The sequence below is a fragment of the Pholcus phalangioides genome, unplaced genomic scaffold (assembly GCF_987345545.1).
Source record: "Pholcus phalangioides strain wild (caught in Gottingen) unplaced genomic scaffold, Ppha-v1.0 ptg000011l_1, whole genome shotgun sequence".
Classification (NCBI taxonomy): domain Eukaryota; kingdom Metazoa; phylum Arthropoda; class Arachnida; order Araneae; family Pholcidae; genus Pholcus; species Pholcus phalangioides.
Genome location: NW_028301604.1, coordinates 8,125,956 through 8,139,430, shown reverse-complemented (window position 1 = coordinate 8,139,430; position 13,475 = coordinate 8,125,956). Strand labels below are relative to the sequence as shown.

General features: G+C 37.7%; 1 protein-coding gene across 3 annotated transcripts in view; it reads right to left on the bottom strand.

Moving 5' to 3' along the window:
• mst (misato mitochondrial distribution and morphology regulator) overlaps positions 1-11,885 on the bottom strand; it is a 48,829-nt gene extending 36,944 nt beyond the window's left edge. Inside the window, exons 1-5 of one of the 3 annotated variants that reach the window (XM_089238938.1) lie at positions 11,764-11,885; positions 9,667-9,754; positions 8,540-8,632; positions 3,548-3,648; positions 786-838 (exon numbers count right to left, since the gene is read on the bottom strand). In XM_089238938.1, the coding sequence (XP_089095064.1) occupies positions 786-838; positions 3,548-3,648; positions 8,540-8,632; positions 9,667-9,747 (328 nt within the window). In that variant the 5' untranslated portion in view covers positions 9,748-9,754; positions 11,764-11,885. Of the gene's footprint in view, positions 1-785; positions 839-3,547; positions 3,649-8,539; positions 8,633-9,666; positions 9,755-11,749 lie in introns of all 3 variants that reach the window. The other 2 variants (XM_089238941.1, XM_089238940.1) reach the window with 2 other exon arrangements.
• Between the last annotated feature and the right edge of the window lie 1,590 nt (positions 11,886-13,475).

Here is a 13,475-nt window from a genome sequence, read left to right as displayed (position 1 = left end):
ATGTAGGTTCGATTCTCCACGAGGCCAGTTGAATTTTCTTTCTTTGGACTTCTTCGCATCAGCCATCTATTGAAACTTCCGTAATAATAGCAGAGAGCAACATCATCTTCGGATAAGCTGAAAGACCTCATTTTTCGAGATTGAAGGATGCAATAGATATGTACTTTTAATCTCCTTCCACTGAGAATCTCAACTGGTTTGTCTTACCATTTGATTTTGCAGACAGTGTGGAGAAAATAGATTTCACTGCTTGCAAGCAAGATGAATTTACTGATGTTTGCGGTGATTCCACATTCAAAGGTAAGTTCACAAGAGGGAGGCGTCGGTGGCTGCTTCTTGGCTTGGACTGAGAGCTAAGTATCCTAATCTAATGAAAAAAGCAATTAACGCATTTTTGCTCTTTTCGACATCATATCTATGTGAGCAAGCCATCTCCGCTATGGAGACAATAAAGTACAAAGCAAGAAATACACTGCAAGACCTTGAGGATGATGTGCGGGTTTCGTTGCCAATTGTAAGGCCTTCAGCGTTTCGTTCGTGCGAGTGGCGAACATTTTAAAGTCATTACGTAACGTAGCCTTTTGCCCGCCGTTATGTAATGATTTCTTGAAAATATTCGCCACTCGTGCGAATGAAACATCGAAAAACAAAAACTGTACTTCACGTTGGCCAAAAAACCCAAAAACTTTTAAGCTAAATTCTAATTTAACAACACTTGATATTTTTGCAAAAATACCCGAAAGAAATACAAATTCATATAAAAACAAAATATGTTGTGCACTTACCCAACACTGAAGGATCTTTGAATCTGTTGCTAGCTGGAACTCTCCATCCAGGTCTGAAAGAAATCAAGATGAACATCTTTAAAAATGATTTTATGATGACATTTGAGTACATGTAACCTTTGATTTGCGCTCATGTAAAAAAAAAACATAACTACAATCAGTGCCGTCTTAACGCATGGGTCGATCCGGGTACGGCCTGGGCGCCTCACAAAAATGAGATCTAGCTGAATTTTTCAAGAGTAAGCAAGTAAACTTGCCTGGTACGGCCTCAACAACCACTTGGCACGGGGGGGGGGGGGGGGTTTGCTCATGATGCTCTTAAGATGGCCCTGACTGTAATAAATTATGCATCTTTGAAATGTCTAGTCAGAATTGACAAAGATATAGCATCAATGTACAATGCTACCTCGGCAAATAAACACCTCAAGTTTTGAATTTGACTGACAAAGATTTTTTTGCTATATTTCTGCCTCTGGTAAGAAATACAAATTCGGCTAATGAATATTTTAGTTGATATAGATGCATGCACTAACATAAAATAGCTGAACTATGAGCTACATTTTTGTGCCAATCAAAATGAATCTGATGGGTGAAATACGCAAATTCTCTTAATTTATTTCACCAGTGTAGTATGAAATGGCTCACAAGCTTTCTGAAAAGGAAGGAGAGGTGTACCCGGAAGCTTGTGAGCCATTTCATACTACACTGGTGAAATAAATTAAGAGAATTTGCGTATTTTATCAAATTTCATGAAAAGAACTGAACTGAATGTAAAACCACTGCTTCTAGACAAAAATGCAAGTCTTGTATGTCAAATACGTAAGCGTACACGTGTGTGTAGGCGGAGCCAGTAGAGAAACAGGTTTTATAAGTGCGCGTAAGTTAAGACGCATTTCGTTCGCTAGCACACCTCGGCGAATTTCTTGGTGTTATTTTGCAGCAATCGGTTAATTTCAAATTGTAACAGTAAAGATGAGTAACCACCAACGTTTAGATGATGGAATGAGGTGGCGAATTGTGGGAAGGCTAGAAGCAGGCCAATCTCAAGTTTTGTAGAGAGTTCAATTTAACGCCCAGCGTCGTGTGTAACTTATGGAAACAGTTCCAAAATACCAGATCCATCGAGAGAAAGCCTGGGCAAGGTCATCCAAGAGCCACGACGGCCAGAGAAGATCGCCATTTGCCGATTATAGCGATGCGTAACAGGAGTGCTACAGCTTCTCAGCTCTCTGGTGACTTGTATGCAGCCACAGGAACCCGTGTATCAAGGGTGACTGTTTCCAAAAGACTTCATGAGAGAGGGTTGTTTGCAAGGAGACCTGCTGTTTGCGTCCTGCTCACTTCTACGGACAGGAGAATCCGTTTATCATGGTGCAGAGAGCATAGAGATTGGAGTATGGATCAATGGGCGACTGTTCTCTTCACTGATGAGTCCCGGTTCAGCCTAAACACTGATTCTCGCCGTACGTTTATATGTAGAGAACCCGGGACCCGCTACCTACCCTCCAATGTCCGCGAAAACGCCCATTATGGCGGAGGAGGTTTAATGGTCTGGGCAGGCATCATGTTGGATGGCCGCACACTTCTCCATGCCTTTGAAAGAGGCACTGTGACTGGTGTGAGGTATAGGGATGAGATCTTGGAGCCCTATGTTTGCTTTTTCAGGGGTGCAGTTGGCCCTGAGTTCATTTTAATGGACGATAACGCGAGGCCACATAGAGCTCTTCTGCTCGACGATTTTCTAGAGAGTGAGGATATTCGCCGGATGGATTGGCCAGCCAGATCTCCAGACCTTAACCCTATAGAGCATGTCTGGGACGCTCTGGGGAGGGCAATTGCAACTCGCAACCCCCGTCCGGGAACCATCCAGGGAATGAAAACAGTGTTGCTGAACGAGTGGGACCAATTGCCACAGGAAATGATAAACTGCCTTATTTCAAGTATGAAATTACGCTGCGAGACCTTTGTATATCTGTAAGAGGGGACCATACCCCCTATTAACCAATTTTTTTGTTTATTCTGCGATTGCTGTTTCATACTTTCGAACTTCAACGAGTGTTACGCACGATCATGCGTGTGTATATTAAAATATTATTGAATAGTTATTTGTTTTGTATTGTATCAATGTATGTACATATCAAATTTCATTAAAATTGGTACAGTAGTTCTAGAGATAATCGACCAAGTCTGCAAATTCTCTTAATTTCTTACAACAGTGTAAATGAATGATTAAGATAAGAGAAAATGCATTTAAAAAAAAAAGCCTTTGTCTTGAATAGTTTCAATGCATACGGTAAGACTTAATATTAATTTAATAAGTCAGAACAGTTTAGATGTTCAAAGAACATATTTTTTCCCTCTGCATGTGTGTGAGAGAGAAATGAGCTAACCTTGTATAAAAAAAATCACCTCACACACTATTTATTTACTAGGGCTTATGAATCCGACTGCATAGCATACCAGAGCGGAAAATAAAAAGATGTTCAGTTTTTCATCTTCCTTTCAATTTTCCTTCATTCAATTGTGAAATTGCTCATTTCAGCCTTCAGTCAGTTACTATTTCTTAGTGTTTCATGAAAGTTATTTTGAAATTTTAGGCAGTTCCTAGAAAAAAATTGAATGATTTTCCATAGAAACCTACGGGAGATCGTGTTTTGACAAGAAATCTAATGATACAATGTGAGCAAATAAATTTACAGATTTTGTAACAAAAGAAATTTACTTCTATTAAAATTATATATGTATAATTAAATATTCCTTACTTTGGTATATCCAAATCATTTGCCTTGTTCTCTTGATCAAAACTTTTAAAGTTTTCATTCACATCAACTGAAATTAATCTTGGGAAATACTCATGGTTATTCTGAAGTAAAATAAATCAAATTCTATGAACAATCTCTATTGCAACATATATAAATCGGTATGAAAATGTGACTCGAATCAATAGAAAAAATCTGAAATCCCTAATTATTTTGAACACGTCAATTCATAAAATAATTAGTTTGATTTAAGGTTTCTGATATAATTGATTTTACTGTTCCCATTAGTCACCTTTGTCAAGCGACCATTTTTATATGCTTCATTAAAGCTTTTAACGCGTAAAAGTTTAGATGAAATTTTAAAATTACTCAAAAAAATATTGCTCTGTTTTATTGACCAACATGTGGTGTAATTGAAACGACAGAGTAAAAAACAATTATACAGTGAACACTATGCACTGTATGCACCTCCCTTCCCTTAACAGCAAAGGAGAGCAAATGACCATATTTTGGCAAAAAAGTGTTGATTTGGTTAAAAAAAATATCAAATAGATCTCATTTGGCTAACGCTTTACAAATTTGGTGATAAATTTGTCAATATGGTGGACAAAGCTTACACGCAATAACAAGGTTGTAATGTCACACTACATGGTGAGAATAAGAGCCAATCTTGAAAGAAAAAGGCTCAACTAGGCGTCCTACAGGATTGAATATTTCAGTTCATTTTCAAGAAGTGGCAACCCAATAAATTTACTTTTGTTCAGTGTTTGGCATGTATCTGACTGTTAGAAAAATGACACGTTACAAAATTTTGAAAAATTGCAGTTCATTAAATATTTGCCCAATCCTAAAACAAAAAACACTTTCCTATATTAGTTTTTCACAAGGAATCAGGTGTGTAATTATTATGGTGAATAGTTACCACCCTGTATATACACATATATATTTTGATCAACCGTAGAATTCTGGGGGAGGGGCCTGAAACAACTTCATGTATCTCCACCCATGGGAAACAATGTCTTACAGCACAAACAGAAAGCAAATTTTTCTATCAGAGTCAAACCTTGTTACTGAGAAAACAAAAGAGACTAAGGGAATTATTTCACAGAGACCAAATTTCTTGTTATCGGATAAAATGTTTTCTGGTATTAGATGCAACACATTTAAGTAGTAGGGATAGGATGAATAGTGATTTGGCCGAATACTGAATATTCAGCTAATGTTTTAGTCAAATATCAATTTTCTCAAAAAATTCATCACAATTATAAATAAATTTGTTTTTAACTGAAAATAAAATTGGTAATTTCAAATGACAGATACTAAATTTTCATCATTCAATTTGTCATTTAAATATTAAAAAACTGGTAATTGAAAGATTTTTATTGCCATGATACCGACAATGAAATTTAATGATGATATAGTATTGTATTTTAATAGTGCTTACATAATCAAATATTTCAGCACTTTTTACAATTTCACATCTAATTAACAAAATGTCAATCATTATTTACTCTCAACTAGTGATGCATCATGTGAAATTTACCAACTTATTTTCTTATTTTTTCTCTTTAAATAATCTTTGCCCCTTTTGCTTCTTTCAGTAGCTCAATACGTATCTTCAGTTAGTGAATTTGTGTAATTCATGCTCACATCCACCTTATTGCAGTAAGATGCTATTTTCAGTTTCATATTTTTTCTACTCTAGAAAAATTCACCCTGATACAGGTAAAGAAAGGGGTATACAGGTGTCTTTGCTTTGTGAATAATTGGTTGTGCAAAACAGCCACGTAAGACGATATTATGCAAAGTGAGTTAGCTTGGGAAAGATAGGGATGGGGGTTGGTTTTCTTCAGAAATATTGAAAAAATTGAACCCAACTGTCGAACACACACACATATAATATATATATATGGGGCTTCTGCTTCCCTGCTGACTGTGGCGGCCACCCTCCCTTTTCTATTCACAACATATATTGTTTATTTCATCCCACTTCATCAGAATGCTATGAAAAGTGAAATGTCAAAGCACCAGCTTACTGACAAATTTTACAATAAAGGAAAAAAAAGCAAACGTGATTCATCAAGTACCCCTAGAAAACCTCTCCATGTGGGTCCTCAGACTGGAGCCCTGTTGGACCATGAAAAATTTTCACTTGTATTCATTTTACCATCAAATAAATTCCAGGGTCCCAATCAAGGACCTGGGACCCAATTCGCAGAATTTTAGTGAAGCCCAGACTGGATTTATCTCGGGCTTCCACTGTTGCAAATTTTACAGTTTAAAACAACAAAAAAACAATGTGATTCATCCAGGGCCCCCAAAATGAAACCTGTCAACTACTACATGAGGCCACCAACCTAGAAGCTTGTCAGACATCCCCTTTGAGCGTCAAGAAAAAGTTTCATTTGTATTTATTTTAACAACGAATAAAATCCAGGGCCGCCCAATCAAGGAGCCAGGACCCAATTCACAGATTTTTATAGGATCCCAGACTAGATATACAGTCGAATACAGTTATAGCGAAAATCTTGTTTTATCGAACACTTTTTCTATCCCCCAAATAAGTTTACATGGGAACAATGCTGGGTGACCTGGAATTCCTTTATAACTAAATTTTGTTTTAACGAAGTGAATCCTCCGGTCTCTTGGTGTTCGTTATAATCGTTATAACGGGATTCGACTGTAACTTGGGCTTCAGCTATTGCAAATTTTTCAATGTTAAAGCAGCAAGAAAACAATGAGATTCATCAAAGGCCCCTGGAAATGAAACCTTTTAACTTCTCCCATGACGGTATATGTGCAATGCCATGCCCTGGGTATCCTGAGCCTGTGTATTGTGTTGCGAGCACCAGTGATATATGTATATTATACATACCTCTCGGCATGGGCCCCCCCCCCCACAAGGGCAGGGCTGACAGGGACCAGAACAATTCTTACCACTTTTTGATTTTTCACATTATAAATTAATCACAGAGGGGCCTGTGAAAAAGCTGGTTTGGGAGCCCGCCAACTATCTCAGACTAGGGGCCCTGTTGCAGAATGTGGGGGACATGTCTCTCTGTACATACACATAATTTGGTCCTGATGGGTCAAACAGTTCCCAATATATTCAAGAGTTAAATGAAAACTTCACCCAAAATCGTTACAGATTTCCGTAACACACCAAAAAATGTGATGAAAATGTGAATGATTTAAATTAATACTTTTTTCCATCTTTACTACTTCTGATTGATCCTAGTGAGTGTTGATGTTTTCTTTCCTGAAGAGTCTGGTATGATAGGCCAACTCTTTTTAATGAAACAGTCTGGAACTCTTGCTGTCGGCAGTGTGAACAAGGGGTTTTTCATTGTGGATTTTGGTGCTACGTCACACATGTGTAGCAAGCAGGAATGGTTTGAAATGCTGACATCATATAATGGGACTGTTGACTGTTTCGAAAACTGAACGGTTGATCAATTGATAATTTTTGTCGCACCACTGTCATTTTCTGCCACGAGGGCTAATTAGACCAGGACCTACAATTTATTGCTGATTCCGAATGGCAGGCTTGTTTTTTATACTCATCAAGAAGTTGGTGTGCTAACCCCTCGATGGGAGACTCCCTGTGGTAGCAATTTCATGTTGCTGTTTCTGTTGTTTTTTTTATTTCTTCATGCTGTAAATTCACTACAGACCCTCCCTTCCTGTGAAAACTCTGGCTTGGGAACCTGCCAAAGATTCCACAACCTGGGGGCCCTGCTCCATGATTTGGCGGGCATATCCTTTTCTATGGGAAAACAATATTGTTCCCAAGACTACTTCTGACTGCCATTGTCCGTTACATAAATCACCCCCCCCCCCCCTAGGAAATACCATGTGATTCTGAGAACACTGCTTTAGGCAAATAGATGTTGAAAAGTGAGGACAAGCAAAGAAAGAAATGTTCTTTTTTGTTCATCCAGGCTAATAGCTTTTTTTGCCCCACCCATATAACGTCTGTCCCTATGTAGGCTGGCTACACATTGACAGAAAACATTGTTCTTTTCCGTTGCTACTCACCCATCCACACCCACCCCCGGGCAAAAAAAACAAAAAAGGAGAAAAGAAACAGAGGGAAGGAAAAAGTATTGAATGCTACAGCTTCTCAAAAGTCTAGATTTTACAGGAAACAATGGAAAAAAAGACTCTGGAGTATCAAAAAATCTGTGACCTTCGCTCAAATTTTGTGACTTTTTCGGAACTTCCGTAACCTTTTCCTCATTCCGTGACTTTTCGTGATGGTAGATACGCTAAAAAGTTACATTTATTACCAACAGGTAGCGCTAAAGGTAAAAAAATTGAAAATACCAGACCACTTTCAACTCATTCATGACTGAAAGTACCAGCCCATTTCTCAGCTGAATATTTTTATTTTTGAATGGTTATTTATCTGCAGATGAACTAATGAAATATTGGATATATATATATCATAGTACATATTAACAAACCCTGCCCACTCATACTCAAAAAAGTTTGTCTAAGGACTTTAGTAAGTTAGAATAGTGATACTTTACTGTTAAAATAGAAGTATTTATATAAACTGAAACAATACATATTGATGTATGAATTGATGCTGGAGGTTTGCAATTGAATTCAGATTTACAAAAGTGATAGCTAATTTGAAACCAATTTTTTATTTGAAACCTTATTTAACTTTTTAGCAATGTGGTTGTCAATGCTTTATTATCGTGTCAATAAAATAAAGAAAATACGAGAAAAGAAATTATTCAAAATTTTCTCCTCCATTACATTTACTTATTAAAAATTTATTTTAATAAACATGATTCTCACATATTCCCAAGAGATCCACGTGATCTGTCCAGGGAATATGTTAGTGTTAGTATACACTCATGCCTAACCGGGATTTGAACCAAGACCTGCACAGTCAGAGGCTAGCTCCCTAACCACTGGACTGCTACGCGGCAAAATAATAAAAAAAATAAAATAAAAAATTGACAAAATGTTGCTTTTGCTTACTTCATCACTTGTGAAGCCAAACATCAAATTGTTTTCAACCTCATTATCTGGGACATCCATAAAAACTTCAGGACCATATTTAAATCCAGCTTTCTGATAAAGAAACCAAATAATCTATCTTGTGCAACAATCTGTATATTATTAGATAGTACATTTATTTAATACAAATACAGGGCGAGCATAAAATATGCTGGCCTGTCCAGAACATTTTGTACATAACCAATGGCCAAATTGATACAAAAATTTGTACACATACTATTCAGAAGATGTGCTCAGAGATTCTAGAATAAAAAATTACAATAATTTTTAGTGTATAATCCATAGATTACCCATGTTTTTAAATGTGCATGACTTTTTGACAAGCAGATAGCTGCAAATACAGGATCGGAACAGATGCAGAATAATCCAGATCCATTGGTGACTTTTTTTTGGCACCAAACACATCCAACAGCCTGAGGCAAAGTCGCCAAGGGCAGGACTGACTACGGATGGCAAAAAAAACCAGCGCAGAAAACAAGAGGAAACCAACAATAATATTACAAATAATAGTACTACAAATAAATATTCTCAGTATAAAAAAAATAAAACCCGGACTCTCTTTGAAAAATAAACCAATCCGGGCACAAGTCACTCTGGGTATCCACTCTTTAAAATAATAGTACACTAAAATAATGATATTTCTTTACGACACTGAAAATGGAAGGGCAGAAGTTACGAAAAATAATAAGAATAAATATATCGGAAAAATACAACCTGACAGAAGCACAATTATAGTGAGACAAGACAAAACGGAAAACGAAATGACACTATTTCAAATACCATTACACAAAGGGAGACAGCATTTGAATAGCTCGTGCTACTAGCGCCACCTGGAATGGGAAATCTAAAAAAAATTACATCAACCTGGCACCATTATGCCTGCCTTGGCGACTTACGGTGCCCTTGGAGATCTGAATTATACTGCATCTGTACCACAGATGTATAAATATATGGTGACCTTACTGTAAATAAGCCTATGTGATTGAAATGGATGCACAACTTTAAAACAAAATGTAATGTATTGGAAAGGAATAAAATAGTCTGTTTAAAAAAAAATGCAGATACTTCGAAATAACAATTCTGCTCACCTGAATGTTCAACCAATGGGTACCAACATAATTAGCATATGTACCAACATGGAGGTTCATTATTTCCCGAATTCCAGACATTTTGTTTCTGACAAGATAAATGAAAAAAAAAAATCACCACAAGCAAACCCTACTACTAAAGGCAAAACTATCATAATAAAAATAAAGAAAATAGAAACTACAGGGGAAGACGTAATATACATATATTTTTTGTTCAACTAGAACAGCGGTTCCCAAACTTTTAGGTAAAGTACTTTCTGGGCAAAATTTTTTTTGGACAAGCACCAATTTTTATCTAGTACTCATATGATCCCTGTACACTGAAGTGCAAGATAATTACGGATAGGATTTGGCACTAGTCTATGGCTTAGTGGCTGCCCTGGAAACTGAGAATGAATGAATGTCAAGACTCTGCCACTGGACTAATCCTGTTGCCGAGATCTTTTCCAGCTCAGCTTCATGGCAGAGTATAGAACAAAGTGTGTACCTAGGGGTGTGAGTGTGCATCTAGTATTATGTCTGTTTTTCAGTGCTGCCATGTATATTTCAAATTGTGAGTGAAATGTAATGATTGAATATTTGTACTGTTGTAGGCTTGTTGCTTTGTGGTGAGATTTTTCAACGGGGAGATTGGCTTGCGTTCTTGCCTTGAAGTTAGGAACCACCAAAAACACCAACTTCAGCCAACCACCACTGTGGGGATGGTGGGATTCAAACTCGGATCCTCGTGATGCGAGTTCATCACTATGACCACTCGACCACCACAGCAGCTGCCCAGCACCTGGGAACAACCATAAAATTACTATGTAACAGTTATGTTGCAATTTATGAAATAGGTAAATATTTTTGTCAACGAATTTGGAAATCGTGTCCACCGATCCTCTAAAAAATTAAATCACCAACTACTTGGCGACAGACAACTATTCCTCCCACATCGGCTACTGCCGAAGGCCGTCTCAACAGCTTCATAGACCCAGGGCAAAGTGATGTGTTTTGGGTCCTCCTACCTCACTGGAAGTACTCTGTCTACCAAGATTAGCATATTAATTTTCACTAGGAAATAATAGCACTGGATCTCATTATCATAATGTCCCCAGGCCGTTTCATGTGCAGGTCATGACTTGATGACAGAAGATAAACACACGTGGCACTCACGAGATTGTGGGCTTACAGGACTCCAGCCCTAAGGTGATTCTTATAATTTCTTGGTTTTTTTACTATAACTTCACTATTGAGTGGCTTGTGACGAATCTGAGTGGAACCTGCCAAATATTCCAGCCCAGCTGGATGTCGAGGGGGGGCATGGGCAAGCATTTAGAATTTGAGACACGAAACATGCTTTAACTCTTTAACGCCCAGATAGAAAACCTGGGAGGGTCGTGAAAATACCAAGTTTTTTGTGTTCGAAGTGGACTCGTCCAAATTTCGGCCACTTTCCCTCTCCCCACCCTTTCTCCATGAGTTTCTATTCATGCCACCCTTTGCATTGACGTTCACCCTTTCATTTCAATGGATTTTCGGGAGATAATGTATACTGAAAACACCCCTTTCCTCACAGTATTATCTCTTTGTAAAATGCATTGAGTACCCTTAGTCCATTCTCAAGGAACAAGGTACATCAGCTTTTAAAATCCCATTGATAGGGCGTTGCAGTTGTCTTTTCCGTTCCCACCCCTGACAAGAGCTTTCATCTTATTCCCCGTTGGTAACAAAAGCCCACCAAAACATACCCATACCCCCTAGCTGGGCTGACTTGAGGCGGTTATGGGCATTAACCTACTCGGCCGACTTCGGGCGATCTGGGCATTATAGAGTTAAATGTATGAAACAATACCGACATGTGGGGGTACCATGATCACAATAACATAGGCAAGCAACACTAAAAAATCCAAGGAATACGAAAAAGTTTGCTATATTCGCATTCGTTTTAGTGGGCGTCTCCGAGTCAGGGGCACTACATATTTTTTGCATATAATTTACCATGATGGGAAGTGCATCTGTCGCACAACCCTGGGGGCAGCTGTTTTAAAAGACAATAAAATATTTAAAATTACGGAATTGTCACAGGTCAAACAAAAATTACAAGCGAAAGCAAACCTCAGGAGAAAAAATGAATTTGATCACTAAATAAAAACAATCACTAGCCCATGTCAAAAGCTATATACAAATACGAAATCGGCGGGGAGGACAATAATAAACTTCAACATTACACATAGTTTTAGCTGCTAGGGTTATTTCCTGAATAAGAACGTAAGTTATATGAAACGTGACCATACGTCCCGTATTTACCGGGATAGAACTATTTTTTTAAAGCTTTTCAGGTAATTGTTGGTTGGCGCCAACATATTTCCCGGTGACGTTTAATAATAGATGTACTTAATTCCACAAAGGTTAGACATCCGCAATAGGTGGTTAGAGTGTGAGATACGCATAGTAAAGGTTGTGGGTTGAAACCTGTGCACCGGTTTAAAAAAATTGAATGCAATAAAGAAATTAAATTTTATTAAAATTAAAAATAAATTTAAGATCACATATATACATTAAAAAACGGAGATGGTAATGAGGGGGGGGGGAAACCTAGCTGAGCTTGAAGGAATCCAAAAAATATTGTCTGAGGCTTTCATGGCCGCGTGACTTGCCAACGGTTTAGAGAACAAGTCGATGACAGTAGATGTACGAAGCCTTTCTCGCTTGCCGCGGAGACTTATGTCCAAATAACCTCAGATGATGCCTGCCTCAGATGTGGGCGAAACGTCAGGAAGAAAATCTCCTAGACCATGGCCTAATAACCCGGAAACCGTTTGCAAGTCACGAATCCAAAAAATGTGATTCATTTATATCAACACCACCAATCGTCATATGCATTCCGGTTGTGGTGAAAACAAAGTCAATATTTTCAGGTCCGGGGAGCAAGGGCCCCCTTTATCTGTCCGAGGAGCGAAGCGACGTCCGAACGACGTCTTCGTTCGCGTGGCGAAGCCGTTTGTGGGCCTGTGGCCCGTGCCGAACAGAGTTCAGCCTATAGGTGTATTTACTAATAAAGCAGTAGGATATAGCGAGCGTTTGGCGATAAATTGCCAAGCGTAACAGCTAGACACACCCAAGTTGTCGTCTGACGTCAATAAAAACGTTTTTTGGAAGTCATAAAATGTCTCAAACATGACGTGATAAAATGGTCATTATGTTCATTTTGGAAACGTCAAAAATGACCATTTGCAAATAGTTAGACTTTCAGAAGATAGAGGGCGCTATTCGAAGAGACGGGGAAAAAAAAAGTATCACTTTCTGGCGCAGATCGGAGTGGAACCTGGTTCGTTCTTGAATTGTCCCTATGTATCTCACGCCATGCCTTTACCGATCGCGCTATCGTAACAGTAACCAGCTGGTGTTATTTAATGAGGACTTTAAGAGTATTGATTAGTTATATTACAATTACCGTTTAATCTCTTGCTGAGTTTAGCCGATGGCAGTTATTTTTTCGTTTTATTTTATTTTTTTATCCATGAAAAATATAGTAATATAATTATAAATATATAGTTATTTGCGTTATTTATAATTATCAAAAAAAAAAGTTTTTAAAAAATTCATTTTTTTTAGCTCAACGAATTCGTTGCATCTTTTTGAATTTTTGACAGATCTTCTGATCGTCCGTAAAAAACATGATATTGATGCAATTATAATTTATATAACGTACGTTGATAATTTATACTCATTGAAAAATTTTGCATTTCCATTCAAAACAAAATAGCAATTAAAAGTACTTCATTTATCTTGTGACAACCAGTAACGAATAGGCCTAGGGTAATTTT